Below are 25,497 nucleotides of genomic sequence, written 5' to 3'. Positions count from 1 at the left end.
CAAAACAACATGTTTATTTGAAAGTGATTTTAACCACTTTTATCTTGAGTAAAAAAAGTTAAATTAAAACCCAAAAATGGTACTCGAGTATCAAAACATAAAAGTGTCATTCTGCATAGATCTACATAAAATTGTTGTAATATTTTAATACAATTTTTTTTAAGATTTTTGTTAAAATATAAAAAAAAACAGTTTTCCGGTAATTAAAAAAAAAACTTTAGTGCCGAATTTTTTCTTCGTTTAATATGTTATAAATACTTATGAGTTCTAACTAGTGACAAATTTTCAACTTAAAGGTATTAAAATTACGGCTAAAACCCCAAAAAACCAAAAAATTGTACCTTCCCTAGGAAGAGGGGGGGGGGGAATAGGTATTATTTAATTTTGATACAACTGACGTGTGCGGGCATACCAAATAAATATTCCATTTTAAATTTCAACGCGATCCGACTCTTTTTCTTGAAATTATACTATTGAAATTAAATACAATTATATTACTTGAGTACAATACATCAATTATATTCAACAAAAACAATTTTTATTTGTTTTGTTGCCTAAATGTTTTTTTTTTCTAACTTTGTAATCTATTTATGTATTCACTGTTTATAAAAATTTCATTTATATTTTTTTATTCAACAATTACCTATTCAATTTGAGTTATGATCCATATAATATTTTATAAGTATAGTTCTAATTTTTTATACTATTTATTCATTTTATTTAACCTTACTTGTATAAAAAAAATTGTCTTGTGTAATAGAACTATTATGTTATAATTTTTATATTGTACTAATAATAAAATTATAAAATAAAAAAACATTACACTTAACCCTTGTCGCGTTAGGTGATGACAATATTACAAAATTATATTGAAACAGATTTTTAATACAGAAGTACCGTCAACATTGTTAAGCGTATTTTTCTATTTTTTTTTTTTACATAGTCATTTCTTCACAAGCTGTCACAAATTAATCACATCTGCCACAATATCTCTGTTGTTTCCGTCAAGGTAATATACAGGTTATAAATAACATTATTAAATATGTAAATTGAACTGTGAGCTGTGGGTGGATCAGAGGCATGTAGGTTGAACAGATTTAATGAGTAAGTTAAAGTGTGATTATAGAGACAGTTGTCACTTTAGGTATGATTGTGAATGTACAATAACTAGACTTGGTTCATTGAATTTAATTCCCCAGATTTGCAGTAAATTGAGGTGTGGATGATAACTATTAGGTTATTTTGGGGTCTGAATAAAGGACTAAGAGCACTTTGGCCATCTGCAAAGACACCAGTGATTATATTGCCGGCTGTGGATTGACCTAAGGTATATAGGTTGAATAAGAATAGGGCTGCTATTGCATTTAGAGAATGGGGGTTATTTCAGACTGAGCCAGCACGAACAACAAAGTCTGTGGCTTCTAAATAATAGCAGATGACAAATAAAAATTATCTATTAATAAGTTGAATTTTAAATGTTGTCTAGGTCAAAACGAATGTTGGTGGACGGGATGTCAGCCGAGTACTTGGGCAGTGACCGGATGCGGTCAGTACAACCGGACGCAGAAAGACATCAAGAGTTGCACCGACGGTTCAGAGTATTATTGCTGTCCGATAGTTGTGCAACCCAAATCTTCCCAAAAAGACTGCTGGTGGACTGGTTGTCAGCCGAGTACTTGGGCAATGACCGGATGCGGTCAGTACAACCGAAAGCAGGAAGAAATCAGGATTTGCACAGACGGTTCAGAGTATTATTGCTGTCCGATAGTTGTGCAACCCAAAGCTTCCCAAAAAGACTGCTGGTGGACTGGTTGTCAGCCGAGTACTTGGGCAGTGACCGGATGCGGTCAGTACAACCGAAAGCAGGAAGAAATCAGGAATTGCACAGACGGTTCTGAGTATTATTGCTGTCCGATTGTTGTGCAACCCGAATCTTCCCAAAGAGACTGCTGGTGGACTGGATGTCAGCCGAGTACCTGGGCAGTGACCGGATGCGGTCAGTACAACAGAACAGACAAGAACAAATCGCCGTGTGACGGTGGTTTCAAATACGAATGTTGTGAGCTATCCAACAAAGACACACACAACGACAATGATAAGAAACCTATTTTCCTGGACGACATCTGTTGGTGGTCCGGATGCCAGCCAAAGAACTGGAATGGTGACCGTTGCCCGGTGAACACTGTTCTAAGAAAAACGACGACTTGTGACGAAGAAGATGATAGTATTATGGTCCAGTGCTGTGCAAACAATACCGGTAACGGGTAAGCAACAACTACTAATTAAGATTAATAAAAACAATAAAATAAAATTTGTTAAATTATGTGTTGTAGCACGCGAAACTTATTTGGTACTTCAACGAGTTATGAAAATAGGGGTAGGAGATAGGAGTGGGAGATAAGGGTAGGACATAGGGCATGAGTGATAGGGGGTGAGAGATAGAGGGTGGGAGATAGGGGTGGAGATAGGGGGTAGGGGATAGGGGATGGGAGATAGTGGGTAGGGGATAGGGAAAGATATAGGAGATAAGAGATAAGAATATCTACGTTCAACTTCAAATTAGAACTATACAACAAATTCTAAACAGTTAAAGAGCCCAAATTCTCTATGAATTGTTTTAAACCAAATATTAAACACTACAATATTAGCCAGAAACTTGATGTTTTAATATACTAGCGCTTGTTACTGCTTCTTAATATACTATATCATTATTTATAATTCCACCACTACACTAAATTTATCTCGGTACTTCAACGAGACATGAAAATGCTCTTTGTAAATGACTCGGCTGAAAAAGTTTTTTTTTTAATGACCACCTAATAATAATAGTACAATTTGAGGCACATTTTTTTCCTGTAAAACGATCTGTTACATATGATATTTATTTATTTTGCCATCTACAGAACCGCTTCTAAGTGTTTTAGTCTTTTGACTTCACCGACCTCAGACTTAGCCTCAACCCTTCAGTGCTGGCTTCTTTTATTTAAATATGGTGAAGTTCGAAGCTCAAAAGTTCATTGTATTTTTCACAGCGACGAGGAAGAAACGTTATCCGGAACGTCTTTTTCTGATTTCGTTAAGTATCTACTGATGAAGAGCAACAACTTCACCATCGTACCCGACAGACTCCGATGTGACAAGGTGGACGTGAACAAAGCGCACATAATCCAAATAAAAGACGAAGGGATCCGCGTTTGCGACTTGTGTCCGAATTTCCCGCAACAACGTTACAAAAACGTGTACTTGGACAAAGAGCCCACCGACGAGTACGACAATATGGACTTTCCAAATTGTTTTGGACTTTGCTTCAACACGAACAACTGCACGGCTTTCAGCTACGACCATACCGCCGGACGGTGTTACATTTTCGACAGTACTGACGGAGAGCTCAGCGAGAAAGAAGAATGGACCACGGTGTTCATGACCCAACCGGTCGGAGTGCTGAACGATTGGATGTACTCACGCCACACCTCGGCAGTTGGCGCCAACCCTTTGAGCCAGGAAAAAGAAAATTCGTTTTTGTCTTGTTTGAGTAAATGCAACGACCAAAAGCACTGCACCGTCGTATCTTATTTTCTGCTGAACTCCACGTGCACTACTTACGGTAACATCGAAAATGACATAGAGCGAGTGGACTTCGAGTACGGCTACGTTTCCGCTTTTCGTATGGCAGATTTGTCCATAAGTGATACGAACACTTGGAGGTTCGTCGAAACCGGAGATAGCGTGCTGTCGCTGAAATCGACGACAAGCCTAAGCACAGGACAATGTTCGTCGTTCATCAACGACACTCACGGTAGTTATTTCTCCAAGCCTTGTTTCACCACCTCGTTGGCCGGTTGCGACGTCAATACTGGATGCAAAACGTGTTACTACCCCGAACGAACGGGTCAAACGGAAAACCTGAGCATTTGTCCTGACAGCAATGTCTATTTTTTGGACGAAATGAACAAAATAATACACGCCGAAATGGAAAACTGTTTGCAGACAACGGACTGTATGGGATTCGGATTGAACTCGAAACGAACCGAGCAGATTACCCTTACGACGTTTGGACTGTACCAGTATGCCAAAACGTTCATGTTGAAGTTTCCCAAACAAACCGTAGGAGTTCACGCCTATCTCAAGGACTACGATTTCGTCGAAAACATCGGAGTAGTTGCTATCGAAGGCGCGGAAAGTGAATTAAAAATGTCCAATGAGGTGACGTTCGACGAGTGTATGTCCGAGTATAAGAACTCCACGTTTATGCGAATGTCCTATTCTAGACGGAAAAAGGAATGCGTTCTTTCGTCTGACGTGGTGAGATTGACGGAAGGCAAAAACGTTTTGACTGTTTTCAAAAAACCCTCGTTAAAATCGTCGTCGTTGAATTACTTGCGGACTCCAGGCGTACGGTTGAATTCGTCATTGGCCACCATGCAACGTGATTGCAAACAAAATTGCGAAGAAATCTGTTCCCAAGTTTGTAATCAGCCGTCCAACGCTTGGTGCGCTTACATATCTATAAAATATTTACCCAACTCGTCAAAGTGCTATTTTTTTGAAATTAATGACGAAGCCGAGTTGAACCTCCAGTCATCAGAAAGCTCTATGGTGCTTGTAACGCAGAGCAAATCGAATTTCACCTTGGCCGGACTGAATAAGGTGAACCCATTCTCTGGCGATGAAAATATGCTATTAAACTGTTTCATCAAGGATAACAAGCAAACCCAGACCACATTGACTGTATTCAATAACCCAGGTGAAATGGCAGTGGCAATACGTAATAAAAGAGGAGTATTAAGTTCTATCGGTAACGCGTTTAAGTCAGCAGGTGAAGGTTTTGTCGAAGCGGTTAAAGACACAGTGGATACAGTTGTGGACACCGGTAAAGGAGTTATTAACGCGGTGGAAAATGTGGTCAAAGGAGATTTGGAAGGGGCCAAAAATGCGATAACAAACATACCGATCGTTAAAGACGTCAAAAACGCGATTGATCTGGGGGGTGCTGTTTTGTCCGGAGACTGGGATACAGCCAAAGAAAAAGGATTAGATCTTCTAGGGTCTTCGTTGGTAGACGTCGGTCTGACTGTATTTGCTCCAGGTGTCGGTAAGGTCGCTGGAATGGGTTTGAAGGGAATCTCCAGAGTGGGTAAAACAGCTCTTAAAGGGTCAAAAAATACAATTAAAAAAGCTGGGAAAGATACAAAACCCAGTAAAGCAGACGTTAAAAAAACGAAGGACGATAAAAAAAAAAAAGAAGAAAATGAAGAAAAGTGTAAAGCCCGATCCAAACGAGCAAACAGTACCAAAAAAAAGAATAACGGATGCAATAACAGTAAATTATGTGCTATGCCAAAAGCTACCAACTCCATGAACGGCACTTTTAAAGCTTGTAAAAACAAGGCAGTGGATACATATTGTGATTTTGAATGTAAACCTGGTTATGAAGAGAACAAACCTAGACTCACGTGTTTAGTAGAAAAAAATAAAAACGCAGCTTGGTCACCAAAACCATTATGCACATTGTACACATGCGATCAGACAGCTTTTCCTGTAATCGCCGTTATGACACCAAAAGTCGACGGTTTCACCTCGATATCAACAGGCAAATACATTGTCTCCTACGTAGCGTTGTTCGATAAATCCCGTAAACTTCCCGTGTGGTCGGCTGCCTTACACCAGAGCAATGAGTTCAAGTCTAAAAGGTCGGTAACTATATAATATTCCTTCTTTCAACGATACTCTATGGGTTAAAATTATTTTGTACGTAATTTTTGTTTCAGCTATAACGATGCTAAAGAAGTTGAACGGGAAGATGGTTTTTTCAAGTATCCATGTAAAGAAGTAAAACCACATCAGTATGTTACTGATGATTACAATAAAGGCGGATACGACCGTGGACACTTGACTCCGGTAAATATTGCTCGGTGGTCGAGAAAAGCTATGAAAAGTACATACGCGATGATTAACATCGCTCCTCAGCATGCTTACATCAACCAGCAAGCGTGGAAAGAGCTAGAGAATCATGTGTTGTGTTTTGGTAAGGACAAGCGAACGTATGTGATAACCGGTGTTTGCAAAAAAACACTGGGGAAAACGAAAGGCAAGACTAAAATCGACGTACCCGATTGTTTTTGGAAAATGTTGTGCTACAACGACGAGCAGGGAGAAGCTCAAGTCGTTGGTTTTATAGCGAAGAACTCAGATTATCCGCCTGGCTCTTATGATAAGCGAAAAGAAGAAATATTTACACCAGTTTCGCAAACGGAAATCAATAAACTCTACGACAGTTCATTGCACAATCCGTGGATTAAGTCGGTGCGACTAAGCGTAGGAAGAGGAATTGGCATTCAACCCGTATCCAGTGATATTAACAATAACCATCAGGCTATGTGGTTGCCCGTGAACCCCAACGACTGTAGGAAAGCGATGGACTTATCTCCGGAAGAGATACAAGGTTGGAAAGACAAACTGTTGGGTACAAGTACAAAACACAAACGTGCGGCAACAACGAGACTGAAAAGAGGATGTACCAAATCAGAAATGAAAGAATTAGACGAGTTGGACGAATTGTTTAAAACGCGTACTGTGGTGTCAGCTGACTCAGATGACTCAGATGACTCAGACAACTCAGATGAATCGGAATCTGGCGAAGACACAGCCGGAGACGGAAGCGTAGACGTTTCGGTACAGAGTTGCGGCAAACGTATCGTTGGGTATTACACCTCTTGGGGTGTGAAAAAGATCAACAGCAAAATTTTGTCTAAGCTAACTCACTTGATATACGCTTTTATGGAGATGCACAGTGACGGAACGGTCATCATAGGAACGCCAGACAAAGCACACAGCGAAAACGTGGAAGAGGAAACGCAAAAGTCTCGCCAAAGATTAGAACACCTGATGAACTTGGCCAAGTTTTATCCGCATGTGAAAATCTTGTTCGCTGTCGGCGGGTGGGAGAACTCTCAGTATTTCAGTAAAATGGCTTCGTCGCCTCAAAGCAGAGTGGTGTTTATCTCGTCCGTTATCAAACTCATTCAAAAATACGGTAAGGAGAATGTTTTTAGACTTAATATGTTGTGTATGGTGGTATTTTTTAGAAAGTTTGAGTCCCGTGTCATGATTTAAATCTTACCTAACCTATCTTTGTAAATAGTCATAAGAAACTACTGATAAAATATTAGTTATAAAAGAAAATAACGATATAACAGCTGATAATGACTCCTAATAAACAAAAAAAAATCAGTAATAAATGGAAAGGAGGGGAGAAAATGTAGATGAGAGTTGAGAGGAAAATGTAAGCAAACACACGCATAATCGTGAAGCAATGTGATTTCTTCTAGGGAAAAATAATTAACAAATTAAAAAAATAAAATAACTGTGAGTCAACTAACAGTCAATTGGAATTTGAAAATATTTAAGTTAATTTTTGTTTATAATAATGTATTGTAATAATTAAAGTGAATACAAATTCTGGATATTTTAGAAGTCTTGGTTTTTTACATTAAAGAATGTAATAAGAATGACAACTGAAAATGATTTTTTTTATATAATAGACAACAGACTAGTTTAAATGGCTATTACTTTTTAAACTTTTTAAAGGTTTTTTATTCAATCAAAAAAATATAGTCATTATAACCTGTTTGTTGAGTTAATCGTGCGACTTTACGTTTGTGTCAGGTTTTGACGGAGTGGATATCGATTGGGAGTACCCAGTAACCGGAGGTGCCGTCGAAGGAGTACCGGCAGACAAAAACAACTATGTGCTTCTCATGAAGGAACTGCGTCAGGCTTTGGACTCCTACAAAGCAGAAGCAGGTAAAATTGTATGATCCGTATATTTTACAAGTGTGACTGAGTCGTTCTCCTATTTCGTTCAATATCCGTCCCGTCAAAGGTTCCAGACACATAATCTTCACTTTCTTCTATTATTACATTAGTAAGTTTTGAACTATTAAACTTCAAAAGGGACGAGAGATTCCCACAAACAAACGTATGACCTATTCACTATCTCAAAGGGCTGGCCTATCTCAAGATGTGATAATGTATAGAGGATAAACGAACTTTAACAATTGGGCCTATTTAACGACTAATAGTTGGGTTTTTTTTATTGTAGGCCTACGTACAGTAGATGTCCATTTTAATTATTTAAGTGTTTTTCTATCTATTTCATGCCTACTCCATCTCTGTCAATTCATTGATTTTAATCGTATAATTCTATAACCTAAGACTCAACTCCATAAAGGACCTTTTCGCTAGTATAATTAGTATAAGTCTATCTAAGAGTTAAGGAGAAATACAGGTATTAAAATTGCTTTTTTCAGGTCGGAGAAGTGATTTCCTGATATCTTTTGCCGGCGCAGCGGGTCAGTGGACTTTGGATCCCGGGTTTGACTTGCCAGGGCTGCTTAAGTATGCCGACTTTGCCAACGTGATGACGTATGATTTCTTCGGAGCTTGGGCCAGCAAATGGGGTGCGTACACGGGACCTCCCGCCCCTCTGTATTTTGGGATGCCACCACGGTTTTCTGGCAAGACAAACGTCGACTGGACCATCAAGTACTACACTTGCAAGAGTAAGTTACCGCATAAGATCAACATGGGCTTGCCGTTTTACGGCCGGTATTGGAGTAACGTGGGCGATTCGGTAGACGGCAAAGACGAAATGTGGCGAACGGCTAACGCGGTCGGAGGTGTTTTTCAGGGTGGATACACGCCTTGGTTTAAGCTACAGCAAGACCATTTGGACGACAACCAGTTCCAACAGCGTTTCCACGAGAAGAGCAAATCACCTTACGCATGGAATCCGTCGACAAAAGTGTTTTTAGGCTACGAAAATGAAAAATCTCTGTCTTTCAAAGCGAAGTACGCTGTGGATAAGAACGTCGGTGGCCTGATGATCTGGTCGGTCGATTTGGACGACGACCAACTGACATTGTTGAACGCCGTTTACAAAGCACCGTTATGCGACAAAACCGATCCTAACGATGTTAACCACAAGTGTTCGCCTATTGACGAAAAGCGCTGGTAATATGATAACATATTATTATGTTTTAATGACACTTCTTATTGAAATAAATATTAAGTCAGTTGATATATCCGATATTGTATTATGTGTTTTTTTAGGTGGACCTCCGAAGACAGCGATGACGTTGCAGGGCTTTGTGGTAGATCGGCCCCCCTCTATAAAGGTTACTATCCTGTATGCGATCCGGACGACCCGGGTTACAGCTGCTGTGGCCCCTCCGGCTATTGTGGATCAGGCGAGAAGTACTGCGACTGTCCCACTTGCAAGGACTACGGGAAAAACCCATCGCTAATAATGGAAGGTCCGATCAAACCCACCGTGCCGGTCACGTGGTATTTCTTGAACGCCAAGGACGGCTTGCGCGGCCGGTGAGTGTAGAGAACTCGATAAAATAGAATACTTTAAGAAAATTTTAAGGAAAATCGATAATCCCTGGCTAACTGCTAAGGGAATTAGCTTATGAAATGAAAAAATTAAAATATAAAATGTTTTCTCTGGTTCAGTGAAAAATTGTGAATCGCGCAACGCTTTTGAGCTTAGATGACGAGATAGTCTTCTTTTCTCTTCTCATCCCTCACTACACTTCTCTCCGCCCTCTTCCATCACTGTCTTTGGTCTCCACTCTATTTCCTCCCCACTACTAAATTTCATTGACCTTTGTCGCAATGACGCTAATTCCAGATGGACCTTCAGCACAAACACATATCGTGTTAAAATCTCATATCGGTTATCCAGGTACTATAGATTTCCACTTACCACTGGTGGTCACTTTCACTTTCTTCTCCTCTACACCACCACGAAACTAGCTTTACCTAACCTAAATTTCCGATCTCGCGAAGACGCTAAACATATCCATGAACTTCCTGTTAAAGTTACTCTCGAGCCTGGAAATATGGTCGAACTGATAGGATTTTTTTTATGTAAAAACCACACGGGGTCTCTCTAGGATGGTTTATTAAAATATTGCCGAATTTTTGCAGGTGTGGCCGAAAAATACCTAAAATCCAAGGCGTTTACCCCACGTGCAATCCGGACGACAGCAACGCTCATTGTTGCTCCAACGGCAACTATTGTGGTAAATCTGCCGAGTTTTGCAAATGCCAGGGATGCGTTGACTTCAAGAAGAATCCCACTTACCGGTTCGGCCCGAAGAAATGGTGGACTCTGGAAGACGGTCCGAAAAGGGCGGGCACGTGCGGACCCAAAGCCGACAAGGTCGATGGCGTTTACGAAGCCGAGTGCGAGCCAAACACTAAGTTCAGCTGTTGTAGTCCCAACGGTTATTGCGGATCCGGCAGCGACTATTGCGACTGCAAAGGCTGCATACGCTTTTAACTAGAGCCAATAATTATAAGGTATATAATACACCACAATACAACACTCACAAAACAGGAAAAAAAGATCATTGGATCGAGTACGACGACCCGGAATTGTTTAACTCGACTAAAGAGATTAATACTGTATTTTTTTAACCAACTATTAACTATTATACAATACCGAACACTATGTTTGTTGGTTTTAAAAAAAACATGTAATAACAACTATTACTTCATGTACAAAACGAATATATTATAATTTCAAAATTATATTACTTGAATATAATTTAACTTATAACACTATTGGAGTATATTATTTTATTAATACACGGGATAAAAATACATAATTGGTCCACCTCAAATAATTATAGTCAATGTAGGCACTCAATACAGTTGGAGTAACTAAAAACATATAATTGCTTTAACTAAACATTTAGTCGACCGAAATAAATGTATAGTTGCTTTAACTAAAAATGTATTTTCATTTAGTTATTCCAACTATAAATATGTATTGTGTCCTTATATAGAAGCCATGACTTTAGTTGGTCCTACTATGTATTTTTTCGCTGTAAAAGCATTAATTTTTTTATTGTTTTATTTCGAAAACGTATTTTTGACGAATAAACCAGTTATTAATCAAATAATACTTTGATGTTTACACGTGTTACATTAACACTTGAATTTTACTCTTTTGGAGTTGGTGTTGGGTGGTGAGGAGAGGGGGCTGTAAAATTATTTCTTAATATGATACAAATTTAATACCAAAGAATCAATTGTTCTGTATAAGCTAAGTATCCTTTTACAGCTCTTTAAAATCGTTCACTCACCGACTGCAAATTCAACAAACTGTTTATTTTCATGTTATGGATCCGTAGGTACAATTATTCTATAATCAGAGATATCCGGCAAACGCTACCATTAACGCCGTTAGGCGTACAATTTATGCGATTGTCAATATTATTATTATTGTATTATGTAAACTGGTTACAGTCAAGAAGACCCTCGCTGTCATGATTAACGTATATGTGTGTGTTTGGAGGTCAAGGTATCAATAATAATTATTTTAAACCTGCTATTAAAATAAAATACAGTATAATTCCCATCATAACCGTTGCCGGTCGTGTACGGTGTCGGTTAACACAAAAAATTAAAAATAAATACTTGTCTTGCCCGAAACATGGTGTGTTTATGATATCGTTTTTTATTGTCTTTTAATTATTATGATTTTGTGTTTTAATTTCAACTACAACCATGCGGTCGTGCTTTTTGCACTGCTACTACAACAAGTTTACTGCATTAAAGGTGAGTACTATAATATTATGTGTATTATGCCTATTACAGTATTAATTATTCAGTGTTTATAAATTAGCAGCAATTGAAACCGTTCAATTAGATATTATACTGTATACAAACATATTTTTATCGCATCGATTAAGAACACATTATTATTATCACACAATTATTGTAATCAAAATATTAAAAAAACGATAATAACATTTTCAAATATGTGAATTGTTTAATTTTTATTTATTTTCAACGTTCGGTAAAATTAACCTAACCGTAGACACAGCAAGAGGCGACTTGAGTTTAAATTTAATTACTCTGTGCAGGAAAATAATTTAAAAAAAAATACATTAATTGTTTTTAGGAATTTGTATTTTGTATTTGACCTATAATAATCTAATCAGATGTTATTGTTATTATTTAACTAAAAAATATTAGAGCAAAAGAGACATTTTTAATTTCAATTTTTTTCCAAAGTAAACAGTAAGATATTAAGTATGGTTTTATTAGTCTTTTTTTCAACGCTTAAACCGACAAATAAAAACTGTTTGTATGTTAGGAGAAGTCACATTTGAATGGATAGATTGTTCAAATCTAGTCTCTTGGTTAAAACTCTCCAGGTTTGCAGTGAATTTAGATGCGATCAAATTAAGTTGGAGACTACTTTGGGTGTCCTAATGAACGGCTAAGAAAGCTTTGGTCATTCGCTAAGACACCGGTAATTATACAGTGAGCTGTGTGAGGATCTGAGGCAGGTATATAGGTTGAACAAGTACGGATGAGGGTTGTTGCAGACCGAAGTGTTCAAATGGTTTGACCCAGTAAAGACATTCCGAACAGATGTAATGAGTAAGTTATAATAGTGTGATTATAGAGACAGTTGTCACTTTAGGTATGAATGTGAAAGTCCAATAACTAGACTTGAACTCATTGATTTAAATATCCCAGATTTGCAGTAAATTGAGGCGTGGATGATAACTATTAGGTTATTTTGGGGTCTGAATAAAGGACTAAGAGCACTTTGGTCATCTGCAAAGACACCAGTGATTATATTGTCAACTGTGGATTGACCTAAGGTATATAGGTTGAATAAGAATAGGGCTGCTATTGCATTTAGAGAATGGGGGTTATTTCAGACTGAGCCAGCACGAACAACAAAGTCTGTGGCTTCTAAATAACAGCGAATGACAAATACAAATTGTACATTAATTAGTTGAATTTTAAATGTTGTCTAGGTGAAAACGAATGTTGGTGGACGGGATGTCAGCCGAGTACTTGGGCAGTGACCGGATGCGGTCAGTACAACCGGACGCAGAAAGACATCAAGAGTTGCACCGACGGTTCAGAGTATTATTGCTGTCCGATTGTTGTGCAACCAGAATCTTCCCAAAAAGACTGCTGGTGGACTGGTTGTCAGCCAAGTACTTGGGGTGTTACCGGATGCGGTCAGTATAAAAGGACAGAAAAGAACAAATTGCCGTGTGACGGTGGGTTCGAGTACGAATGTTGCGAGCTATCCAACAAAGACACACACAACGACAATGGTAAGAAACCTATTTTCCTGGACGACAACTGTTGGTGGTCCGGATGTCAGCCAAAGAACTCGAATGGTGACCGTTGCCCGGTGAACACAATTCTAAGACAAACGGCGACTTGTGACGAAGAAGATGATAGTATTATGGTTCAGTGTTGTGCAAACAATACCGGTAACGGGTAAGCAACAACTACTAATTGAGATTAATAAAAACTAATATTTTTAAAAAATAGCAAAGTCTAAAGCTATGCAGTCTAAACGAGTTTACCATTTGCCAATTTTTTGAGGTTCATTCATTTAACCTATACATTTTACTTAAGTAAAAAAAAAATGGTCAAAGTTTCTTATAAGCGATCAAGACGATTGAGTAACTATGACACACTCTCAATAACCTAAAAGATTTAGACATTGTAAAATGGTTTTTTTTTTTAGATTTTATAATTAATATTAGTTCTATTTCTTCTTTCACAGCTTTTACAGTCCATGTAGGACCTTTGCTGCCTCAACCACTCCTTATGATTTAAAACTTTTGAACTTAATCTTTATAAATGAAACTTGTATAGTTTACTAACTTTTGAAATTATAGATAATTTACTGGACATTTCGATTTGTCGATAACTAGTTTTAAGTAATTACTTATAAAGTTAAACAATTATTGAAACTTGAGTGGGGTATTGTAGTTTCACAATTAGTTATTAAAGTTTATAAGTCTAACCTATTTTAAAAGTAAAAACTTGTTGTCGACCGGTCAACATTTTCAGAAAATTATTGTTAATTTAAAATAATACATGTATACGTTAAACTTCATAATTCTCATAGAGTTAAAAAAATTATCAAATTTGGGTCGACTAACAACTAAACAATTATTATTTTAAAAAGAATAAAATCTTTGGACAATATTAGCTGGGCCATAGTTAACCCATCAATTAAAGAAGTTTAAAATAAATCAATTTAAAAAAAAAAATTACAAAGTACGCGTTATTTAGCAACAGGGAAGTAATACGAACAACAAAACACTTCGACAGCATGTTATTTTTGTACCCACTGTTGAGATTTGAGCCTCCGACGTTTACCCTAGAATTTATTTTAATGATAGCAAAGCTAATTATTTCAATTTCATTTAAAAATCGTTTAACATGAAATAAAAATATTTTGACAAGTAAACGTCCTACAAAACTTACTAGTTATCGTGAAGTGTTATTAATGTAAAATATGATGGTAACATGCAAACTAAGCAATTTGGATGTATTTATATATTATACAGTACAGATACTATATTAATAGTAATAATGTATTACTGTTAATATATACATTAGGTTTACTTCAATTATGTATCAATATATATTATTTTTAAATATATTTAATAAATTTGAACAGTTTTAGAACTTTTTTAACAATGACTTTTGTAGAAACAATACTGGTATAAATATTATTTAAAAAAAAATGATTATTCATGTTTTCCAAATAAATGTTTAAAAAATGTGTTTAGATAACAATCTCAAAAAAAAAAGAATGTTAAAGAAAAACTGTCATGTTTTTATTCAATGCTGAGACCGATTTACTTGGCACAAAAACCCAAAATCCATTCCCTTCACCATAGTATATTGTATCTATATTTGTATTAATTCGGTTTAATACACAAAGAATACCAGGCTACAATGAAGAACCTTGTGTGGAGGTTCAGGGTGATTACATTATAGAAAAAAAAAATTATAAATAGACAGTTATGAATAATTAATTTATACAGAAAAGTAAACAGAACAAACAAGTATTGCAGAAATAAAATGTAATAATATTCTGTAGAAAACGGTTAAAACGTTCTAGGATCAAACTGGAAACATTGTGCTTCTTTATATTTAGATACTACTAGATTTTTTGGCATCAATTTAATTAGAAATAAATAGATAATAAAAAATAATTGTTTTTGCCTTTTAACTTTGTTTTTTAATAATAATTATTTTTTTCTAAATATGGCCCGGTCTATAAGTAATCAATCTCTCAACTCGTGGATGAATTTATTTTTTTAGCTTGTCGCATGATTTACTAATTTTGGTAAAGTCGATAACAGAGACAACAAAATATCTTATTCTACAAAATGTTCTCTCAATAATCGCTCTATTTAAATCTACTGTTATTGAACTAAAACTTAAATATTCGAATTTAATTTTCAAAAAGAAGCTGACAAGGCATTGATTTTACAATGATGTGTTTTCATTTGTTATTTTTGTGTCTGGACCCACAATGTCGGCTCTCTGGCTTAAAAACTGTAGAAGTAATGACTATTTTTGCTGTTATCGGTCGAACATACCTTATCCCTTGATAAGAGTTTGGTTTTTGATTATGTTAATATGGCCACCGATAGTCTTAGAAAAATGACTGTGTTTTATTTGGTTACTTGAGTTAAAAAATTGTAAAAGAGAATAAATTTTTATTTTTTTATGACTCCCTAAAAATATTAATACAATTTTAAACACATTATTTTCCAGTACAACGATTTGTTAACCGACCTGAGACTATGCCTCAACCCTTCAGTGCTGGCTTTTTTTAAATTTAAGTATGGTGTTGTGTAATGATTTATCTTTTCCCTAAATTCGGAATGGGTGACACATAAATTATAAAACCATATTTAATTAAAAAAAAAAAACACATAATTGTAGTACAATACCAGCTCAGCAAAATTCATAATATTTTAAATATATAACTTAAACATTTTTCTACTTTTTTTTTTCACAGCGACGACGACGACGAAGAGACGTTATCCGGAACGTCATTTTCTGATTTCGTTAAGTATCTACTGATGAAGAGCAACAACTTCACCATCGTACCCGACAGACTCCGATGTGACAAGGTGGACGTGAACAAAGCGCACATAATCCAAATAAAAGACGAAGGGATCCGCGTTTGCGACTTGTGTCCGAATTTCCCGCAACAACGTTACAAAAACGTGTACTTGGACAAAGAGCCCATCGGTAAGTACGATAATATGGATTTTTCAAGTTGTTTTGGACTTTGCTTCGACACGAACAACTGCACGGCATTCAGCTTCGACCATACCGCCGGACGGTGTTACATTTTCGACAGCACTGACGGAGAGCTCAGAGAGGAAGAAGAATGGACCACGGTGTTCATGACCCAACCGGTCGGAGTGCTGAACGATTGGATGTACTCGCGCCACACCTCGGCAGTGGGCACCAACCCTTTGAGCCAAGAAAAGGAAACTTCTTTTTTGTCTTGTTTGAGTAAATGCAACGACCAAAAGCACTGCACCGTTGTGTCTTATTTTCTGCTGGACTTGACGTGCACTACTTACGGTAACGTCGAAAAGGACATAGAGCTAGTGGACTTCGAGTACGGCTACGTTTCCGCTTTTCGTTTGGCGGATTTGACCATTGGCAATACGAATACTTGGAGATTTGTCGAGACAGGTGATAGTGTACTGTCGCTGAAATCAACGACAAGCCTAAGCACAGGACAATGTTCGTCGTTCATCAACGACACTCACGGTAGTTATTTCTCCAAGCCTTGTTTCACCACCTCGTTGGCCGGTTGCGACGTCAATACTGGATGCAAAACGTGTTACTACCCCGAACGAACGGGTCAAGCGGAAAACCTGAGCATTTGTCCTGACAGCGATGTCTATTTTTTGGACGACATGAACAAAATAATACACGCCGAAATGGAAAACTGTTTGCAGACAACGGAATGTATGGGATTCGGATTGAACTCGAAACGAACCGAGCAGATTACCCTGACGACGTTTGGACTGTACCAGTACGCCAAAACGTTCATGTTGAAGTTCCCCAAACAACCCGTAGGAGTTCACGCCTATCTTAAGGACTACGATTTCGTCGAAAATCTCGGAGTAATTGCTATCGAAGGCGCGGAAAGTGAATTAAAAATGTCCAATGAGGTGACGTTCGACGAGTGTATGTCCGAATATAAGAGCTCCACGTATAAGCGAATGTCCTATTCTAGACGGAAAAAGGAATGCGTTCTTTCGTCTGATGTGGTGAAATTGACGGAAGGCAAAAACGTTTTTACTGTGTTCAAAAAACCCTCGTTAAAATCGTCGTCGTTGAATTACTTGCGGACTCCAGGCGTACGGTTGAATTCGTCATTGGCCACTATGCGACGTGATTGCAAACAAAATTGCGAAGAAGTCTGTTCCCGCGTGTGCAATCAGCCGTCTAACGGATGGTGCGCTTACATATCTATAAAATATTTACCCAATTCTTCAAAGTGCTATTTTTACGGCATCAGCGACGAAGCCGAGTTGAAACTTCACCCTTCGGAAAGCTCCATGGTGCTTGTAGCGCAGAGCAAATCGAATTTCACCTTGGCCGGACTGAATAAGGTGAACCCATTCTCTGGCGATGAAAATATGCTATTAAACTGTTTCATCAAGGATAACAAGCAAACCCAGACCACATTGACCGTATTCAATAAGCCGGGTGAAACGGCATTGGCCATACGTAACAAGAGAGGATTTTTCAGTTTTATCGGTAATGCGGTAAAGTCAGTAGGTGAAGCTGTAGTTGAAGCGGTTAAAGACACAGTGGATACAGTTGTGGACACCGGTCAAGGAGTTGTTAATGCGGTGGGAAATGTGGTCAAAGGAGATTTTGAAGGGGCCAAAAATGCAATAACAGACATACCGATCGTCCAAGACGTCTCGAACGCCGTTCAACTGGGCGGTGCTGTTTTGTCCGGAGACTGGGATGCGGTTAAAGAAAAAGGATTAGACCTCCTAGGATCGTCGTTGTTAGATGTCGGTCTGTCAGTGGTCGCGCCGGGTGTAGGTAAGATCATTGGAAAAGGTTTGAAGGGCATCTCCAAAGCGGCTAAAACGGCTATTAAAGGGGCAAAAAAGAAAATACAAAAAGCCGGAAAAGATATAACACCTAAAAGAGCGGACGTGAACAAATCGAAGAACAATAAAAATAAAAACAAAGACAAAGACAAGGATAAAAACAAAGACCAAGGAAGTGACAGAAATGACAACAATCAGTGTGAAGCACGACCCAAACGAGCAATTTTCAGATCTAATAAACGAGGTAAAAATGTTGGTGCTAAGGGATGCAATGCCGCTAGATGTGATAAGCCGACGCGTGTCACCAACGCCATGAAAGATACTTTTCAAAATTGTAATGATAAGCTATTGCATACGTATTGTAATTTTGAATGTAAAACTGGTTTTCAAGAGAGTGATCCCCGCCTCAAGTGTACAAGACAAAGTGGCAATAAAGCCGCCTGGTTCCCAAGACCAACGTGCACTGTGTACACTTGCCAAGACACTGCTTTTCCTGTAATTCCCGTAATGACACCAAAAGTCGACGGGCTCACCTCAATATCAACGAGCAAATATATTGTCTCCTACGTAGCGTTGTTCGACAAAGCCCGTAAACTACCCGTGTGGTCGGTGGCCTTACACCAGAGCAGTCAGTTCCAGTCTAAAAGGTCGGTAACTCTATCATGTTTATTCATCCAACTGTACTCGATTAATGACATTTTCACCTTAATTTTGTTTCAGCTATAATGATGCCAGAGATTTTGAACGGGCAGACAATTTTTTCTTGTACCCCTGCAAGGCATTAAAAAATCATCAGTACCTTTCTAGCGCCTACACGAACGGCAGTTATGACCGTGGACACTTGACTCCATCCAATGTCGCTCGGTGGTCAAAAAAGGCTACGAAAAGCACGTTCGCGATGATTAACATCGCTCCTCAGCATTCCTACATCAACGAACACCCGTGGCAAACGCTAGAGTTCCACGTGGAGTGTTTTAGTTCGACCAGGCGAACGTTGGTGGCGACCGGTGTTTGCAAGAAAACGCTGGGGAAAACAAAAGGCAAGACAAAAATCGACGTGCCTGATTGTTTTTGGAAAATGTTGTGCTATAAAGACGAGGAGGGGATGGAACAAGTCGTTGGTTTCATAGCGAAGAACTCAGATTATAAGGATAAAGATTATGACAAGCGAGAAAAAGAAATATTCACTCCAGTTTCGCAAGCCGAAATTAGTAAGCTCTACGACAGCTTGTTGTTCAACCCGTGGCTTATGTCGGTGCAAATAAACGTGGGAAGAGAAATTGGCATTAATCCCGGATTCACCGATTTTAACAACAACCATCAGACTATTTGGATGCCCGTGAACCCCAACGACTGTAGGAGAGCGATGGAATTATCTCCGGAAGAGAAACAAGGTTGGGAAGACAAACTGATGGGTCCAAAAACGAAACAAAAACGTGCCATAATAAAGAGGCTTAAAAGAGGATGTACCAAGTCGGAACTGAAGGAAAAACGAGAGTTTGCCGAGTTACTGAAGACGCGTGCTGTGGAGTCAGATGACTCAGATGACTCAGATGGCTCAGATGAATCGGAAACTGGTGAAGACACAGCCGGAGACGGAAGCGTAGACGTTTCGGTACAGAGTTGCGGCAAACGTATCGTTGGGTATTACACCTCTTGGGGTGTGAAAAAGATCAACAGCAAAATTTTGTCCAAGCTCACTCACGTGATATACGCTTTTATGGAGATGCACAGTGACGGAACGGTCAGCATAGGATCGCCGGACAAAGCACACAGCGAAGACGTGGAAAAAGAAACGCAAAAGTCTCGCCAAAGATTAGAACACCTGATGAACTTGGCCAAGTTTTATCCGCATGTGAAAATCTTGTTCGCTGTCGGCGGGTGGGAGAACTCTAAGTATTTCAGTAAAATGGCTTCGTCGCCTCAAAGCAGAGTGGTGTTTATCTCGTCCGTTATCAAACTCATTCAAAAATACGGTAAGGAAAATCATTTTTTTACTTATGTACTTATTTAAATGCACATGACTTTCAACACACTTGAAATAGGTTTTGACGGAGTGGATATCGATTGGGAGTACCCAGTAACCGGAGGTGCCGTCGAAGGAGTACCGGCAGACAAAGACAACTATGTGCTACTCATGAAGGAGCTACGTCAGGCCTTGGACACGTACAAAGCAGAAGCAGGTAAAACTACTCACGATTCGTATATTTTACTAAGAAAGACAACGATAACTGTATCATTCTCCAATTTTATTTGAAACATTATCAAAATGAGCCTGTGGCCTCTGTTTAAATTATCTCCTACGCTAACTGTCATTCATAGCTTGTAAACATTCTAAACTAATCCCCTGACTAACTTTATCGGCGAACAAGTTCTCTATTGAACGAAGTAGACCACAAGGCTAGTACCCTGAAAAATATGTGTGAGCATAACTTCTCTATCCCATATTGTTGATCTCTATTTAATTTGTGGTAATTTCTTCATTTTAAACTGCTGGTCCTAGCTAGGTTTCATTATCTTGGGCCAACGTCTAGTGGTTGTTCATTTTGGGTATTTAAGTTTTTTTATGTATATAATTCCTATTCCACTCCCTCAATTCAATGATTTTAATCATTTAATTCTATAAAGACTTTGTGAAATAATTTTTCGCCAGTATAATTAGTATTAGTCTATCTAAGAGTTAAGGAGAAATACAGGTAATAAAATTGCTTTTTTTAGGTCGCAGAAGTGATTTTCTGATATCTTTTGCGGGCGCAGCGGGTCAGTGGACTTTGGATCCCGGGTTCGACTTGCCAGGGTTGCTTAAGTATGCCGACTTTGCCAACGTGATGACGTATGATTTCTTCGGAGCTTGGTCCAGCAAATGGGGTGCGTACACGGGACCTCCCGCCCCTCTGTATTTTGGGATGCCACCGCGGTTTTCTGGCAAGACAAACGTCGACTGGACCATCAAGTACTACACTTGCAAGAGTAAGTTACCGCACAAGATCAACATGGGCGTGCCGTTTTACGGCCGGTATTGGAGTAACGTGGGCGATTCGGTAGACGGCAAAGACGAAATGTGGCGGACGGCCAACGCGGTCGGAGGTGTTTTTCAGGGTGGATACACGCCTTGGTTTAAGCTACAGCAAGACCATTTGGACGACAGCCGATTCAAACAGCGTTTTCACGAAAAGAGCAAATCGCCGTACGCATGGAATCCGTCGACAAAAGAGTTTTTGGGCTACGAAAATGAAAAATCTCTGTCTTTCAAAGCGAAGTACGCTGCGGATAAGAACGTAGGTGGCCTGATGATCTGGTCTGTCGATTTGGACGACGACCAATTGACTTTGTTGAACGCTGTTTACAATGCACCGTTATGCGACAAAACCGATCCTAACGATGTTAACCACAAGTGTTCGCCTATTGACGAAAAGCGCTGGTAATATGATAACATATTATTATGTTTTAATGACACTTCTTATTGAAATAAATATTTTAGTTTTCAAAAATCCACACCTAGTTTTAGGCTAAAAATATCCATATTTAGCGATATAATATGTATAGTATATATGGTGTTCACTTTTCCCATTTCAAATTATAGGTAAAAATCTAGTCATTCAGTGGAGGGTACCCCCTATCCTTGAATTAACCTACAATAAATTGTTAAGTTTAAGTACTATTATATTTTGAAAATAACAATTACTTATTTTAAGACCTGAAGTCTAAAAACTGGACTAATGAAAAGAAAAAGAAATATAAAATTTCTTCCGGAGAAGAGATTTATTTAATGTTCTTTGTTTACCCTTTAAATTAGTATGACCATTATGTTTACCAAAAATTATTAAATTTTTTATTACAAAACTAATTATTCTCAAAAAAATTTTGCTGCGAATAAATTCTAATTCGTGCAATACATGGTTTACAGTTGTTTATTTAAATACATTTTTAACGCTTTTTTAAACGAGTTATAAAAAATTCCTAAAAATAAAAATATTATACGATTTCCTTAGTTGTTTTTCAAGTTATGAAAAAAATGTTTCGCTTAATATTGGTCTCTTATATATTAGGTACTAAGCATATTCATCTTTGCACACCTGTAAAAAAAGGTTAGGTGCCTTAACAAGGTATCTAAATCTTTGAAGGGGCCACTTCAACACTGAATAAACCATAATGCTTAGAAACTACAATCCAAGAGTAAGTTAATTTCGTGTATACTTGAATATATTGTCAAGGACGACAATAAAAATAAAAAAATGCTATATTATTTCTTGTGATTTTTTGCTAATCATATTTCGTATACTATTTTAATTTGCCATTTTTTGTTAGCAAGTATACATAGTCAACAAAAATATTTATGATAACGGCTGTGATTGTTTGTTATAGATTACCACCAGTCAATAAATAAAAAAATAATATAATAATAATTATCAAGTGATAAATTTGTTATATAGGTTATAAGTAAAAAAAATTGAACGTAGGACTAAGATAGCTAATATGGAATATAACACAATATAATATAATAAAATGATAACTATTCGTTTTTAATAGCGTTTCAAATTTAGCATTTTATATGGTATCAACACAAACTAATATTATCGTTTACAATTCAAATTTTTCCATAAATTTAAATATCTGTTGTAAAACACAATTACTTTATACTATTAATAAATTAACGAAGGCAAATATTTAGTCATTTTAAAATATTGAAAGAAAACATAAACAAGTGTCTCAAAAAAAAAAAAATACTACAAAATTGCCATTATTTAAAGGGAAAATTAGTGACTTGTCCTTAATCAACCATTCTGTATTATATAAAAGTACAGGTTATGTGGATTTTTGGATTTTCATATCCGAATTTTTTTCGATTTTCGATTTTTGGATAATCCTAAGTTATGTCACAACACTAGCACATTAAAGTCAGTTAAGGTATCTGATAATGTATTATGTCTTCTTTCAGGTGGACCTCTGAAGACGGCGATGACGTTGCAGGACTTTGCGGTAGATCGGCACCCCTCTATAAGGGATACTATCCTGTATGCGATCCGGACGACCCGGGATACAGCTGCTGTGGCCCGTCCGGCTATTGCGGATCCGGTGAGAAGTACTGCGACTGCCCCACGTGCAAGGACTACGGGAATAACCCATCGCTGATTTTGGAACGTCCGATCAAACCCACCGTGCCGGTCACGTGGTATTTCTTGAACGCCAAGGACGGCTTGCGCGGCCGGTGAGTGTAGAGAACTCGATAAAATAGAATACTTTAAGAAAATTATAAGGAAAATCGATAATCCCTGGCTAACTGCTAAGGGAATCAGCTTATGAAATATAAAAATAAAAATAAAAAATATTTTCTCTGGTACACTGGAAAACTGCGAATCGCACAACGCTTTTGAGCTTAGATGACAAGATAGTCTTCTTCCCTCCCCTTCCCTCTCACTACACTTCTCTCCGCCCTCTTCCATCACTGTCTTTGGTCTCCTCTCTATTTCCTCCCCACTACTAAATTTCATTGACCTTTGTCGCAATGACGCTAATTCCAGATGGACCTTCAGCACAAACACATATCGTGTTAAAATCTAATATCGGTTATCCAGGTAATATAGATTTCCAGTTACCACTGGTGGTCACTTTCACTTTCTTTTCCCCCTTACCACCACGAAACTAGCTTTATCTAACCTAAATTTCCGATCTCGCGAAGACGCTAAACATATCCATGAACTTCCTGTTAAAGTTACTCTCTAGCCTGGAAATATGGTCGAACTGATAGGATTTTTTTTATGTAAAAACCACACGGGGTCTCTCTAGGATGGCTTATTAAAATATTGCCGAATTTTTGCAGGTGTGGCCGAAAAATACCTAAAATCCAAGGCGTTTACCCCACGTGCAATCCGGACGACAGCAACGCTCATTGTTGCTCCAACGGCAACTACTGTGGTAAATCTGCCGAGTTTTGCAAATGCCAGGGATGCGTTGACTTCAAGAAGAATCCCACTTACCGGTTCGGCCCGAAGAAATGGTGGACTCTGGAAGACGGTCCGAAAAGGGCGGGCACGTGCGGACCCAAAGCCGACAAGGTCGATGGCGTTTACGAAGCCGAGTGCGAGCCAAACACTAAGTTCAGCTGTTGTAGTCCCAACGGTTATTGCGGATCCGGCAGCGACTATTGCGACTGCAAAGGCTGCATACGCTTTTAACTAGAGCCAATAATTATAAGGTATATAATACACCACAATATAACACTCACAAAACAGGAAAAAAAGATCATTGGATCGAGTACGACGACCCGGAATTGTTTAACTCGAACAAACATGTAATAACAACTATTACTACATATATACAACGAATATATGTGTTATATTTAAAAAATTATATTACTTGAAAATAATTTAACTCATATAACTATTGGAGTTTATAATTTTATGGACACACGGTGAAAAAATACATACTTGGTCCAACTAAAATAATTATAGGTAATATAGGCACTCAATAAATATGTAGTTGGGGTAAATAAAGAAATATAGTTGCTTTAACTAAAAATGTATTTTCATTTAGTTATTCCAACTATCAATATTTATTGTCACCTTATATAGTAGCCATGACTTTAGTTGGTCCGACTACGTATTTGTTTCCTGTAAAAGCATTAATTTTTATTTTGTTTTATTTTAAAAATATTAACCAAATAATACTTTGATGTATTACATAAACACTTGTATTTTACTTTTTTATCACACACTGTCATATTGTTTTAAGTGGACGTTACGTATCAACTAAAACTTAAAATACGATATTAAATATAAGATTTGTATTTAAAAAAAAAATTGATTTTATACTTTTTGTATTCAATTCCTAACAAAAAACAGATGTATGACACGAAGGTGAACCTACGAGTACTATTGTCATGCATAATAGTACATACTATAAGATATTATGATCATTTATATTGAAAGTCATATGTCTCATATAAAAAGAAAACAATTAATATGTGAGAGTTTTGTAGATATAGCCGTGAGAATCCAAGAAAAGAGTTGTAATTAATTAAACAATAACTAGTTTAAAATGAATTAAATTTTAAGTTCATTTATTTCCCATGGTGAACAGTAATACTATATAAACCGTAATAGATCATCGCTTAATACCTACAATTAGTATAATTACTTGGTTTGTATGTTTAGTGTGTGTATTTTGTTATTTTCAACCCAACTTCCTCTTATTCGGGTCGCGTGACAAAAAAAAAAGGTTATTATAGGTAAAATTAAGAGAGCATCATAAAGCGATTCGGTGTTTACTAATTAATTAGTACCTACTCGGTACGATAACATGGTATCATTTTCGTTTTTAACGATAATTTGATTTGTTATACTGCTAATTTTAGTTTTGTAGCCATTAGTTAATACTGTACAGGTGTTTTTGTCGATCTAAGAAGGCCGGGGGAATAATATGCTCATCCCTATGTATTATATTGGCCCGGATCGAATGTAATAAATGCAATGATAAATTATTTAATAGATAAACGGTTCGATGCGTCACCTGCACAGTTTTACCGTGTTCAGCTTAGGTT

At 37.5% G+C, this 25,497-nt stretch overlaps 2 protein-coding genes across 2 annotated transcripts; both read left to right on the top strand.

Annotated features, from left to right (window-relative positions):
* Positions 1–1,100: 1,100 nt before the first annotated feature.
* On the top strand, positions 1,101–10,560 carry LOC126843156 (uncharacterized). The gene is made up of 8 exons (XM_050580518.1): positions 1,101–1,104; positions 1,487–2,264; positions 3,033–5,690; positions 5,769–7,033; positions 7,666–7,803; positions 8,310–9,012; positions 9,112–9,381; positions 9,994–10,560. The coding sequence occupies exons 1-8, from the start codon at positions 1,101–1,103 to the stop codon at positions 10,346–10,348; spliced, it is 6,171 nt and encodes a 2,056-aa protein (XP_050436475.1). The 3' UTR covers positions 10,349–10,560.
* A 902-nt stretch (positions 10,561–11,462) lies between these two features.
* LOC126843677 (uncharacterized) lies at positions 11,463–24,566 on the top strand. The gene is made up of 8 exons (XM_050581352.1): positions 11,463–11,631; positions 12,849–13,326; positions 15,881–18,604; positions 18,678–19,933; positions 20,003–20,140; positions 20,676–21,378; positions 22,897–23,166; positions 23,779–24,566. Exons 1-8 carry the CDS (start codon positions 11,550–11,552, stop codon positions 24,131–24,133), a joined length of 6,006 nt encoding a protein of 2,001 aa, XP_050437309.1. The 5' UTR covers positions 11,463–11,549; the 3' UTR covers positions 24,134–24,566.
* Positions 24,567–25,497: the final 931 nt, after the last annotated feature.

This window comes from Adelges cooleyi, unplaced genomic scaffold (assembly GCF_023614345.1).
Source record: "Adelges cooleyi isolate 19-005CV unplaced genomic scaffold, UGA_ACOO_1.1 ACOO_flye_CR_arks_rails_tigmint_CR_PRNA_574, whole genome shotgun sequence".
NCBI classification, from domain to species: domain Eukaryota; kingdom Metazoa; phylum Arthropoda; class Insecta; order Hemiptera; family Adelgidae; genus Adelges; species Adelges cooleyi.
This window is presented reverse-complemented; position numbering and strand designations above follow the sequence as displayed.

Bases quoted from the DNA above. Each gene is read 5' to 3' on its own strand.
- LOC126843156 (XM_050580518.1), top strand. The intron at 5,691-5,768 runs GTCGGTAACTAT...TTTTTGTTTCAG, and splicing joins AATGAGTTCAAGTCTAAAAG to CTATAACGATGCTAAAGAAG. The intron at 7,804-8,309 runs GTAAAATTGTAT...TGCTTTTTTCAG, and splicing joins CTCCTACAAAGCAGAAGCAG to GTCGGAGAAGTGATTTCCTG.
- LOC126843677 (XM_050581352.1), top strand. From the start codon at position 11,550: ATGATTTTGTGTTTTAATTTCAACTACAACCATGCGGTCGTGCTTTTT. The intron at 11,632-12,848 runs GTGAGTACTATA...AATGTTGTCTAG, and splicing joins ACAAGTTTACTGCATTAAAG to GTGAAAACGAATGTTGGTGG. The intron at 18,605-18,677 runs GTCGGTAACTCT...ATTTTGTTTCAG, and splicing joins AGTCAGTTCCAGTCTAAAAG to CTATAATGATGCCAGAGATT.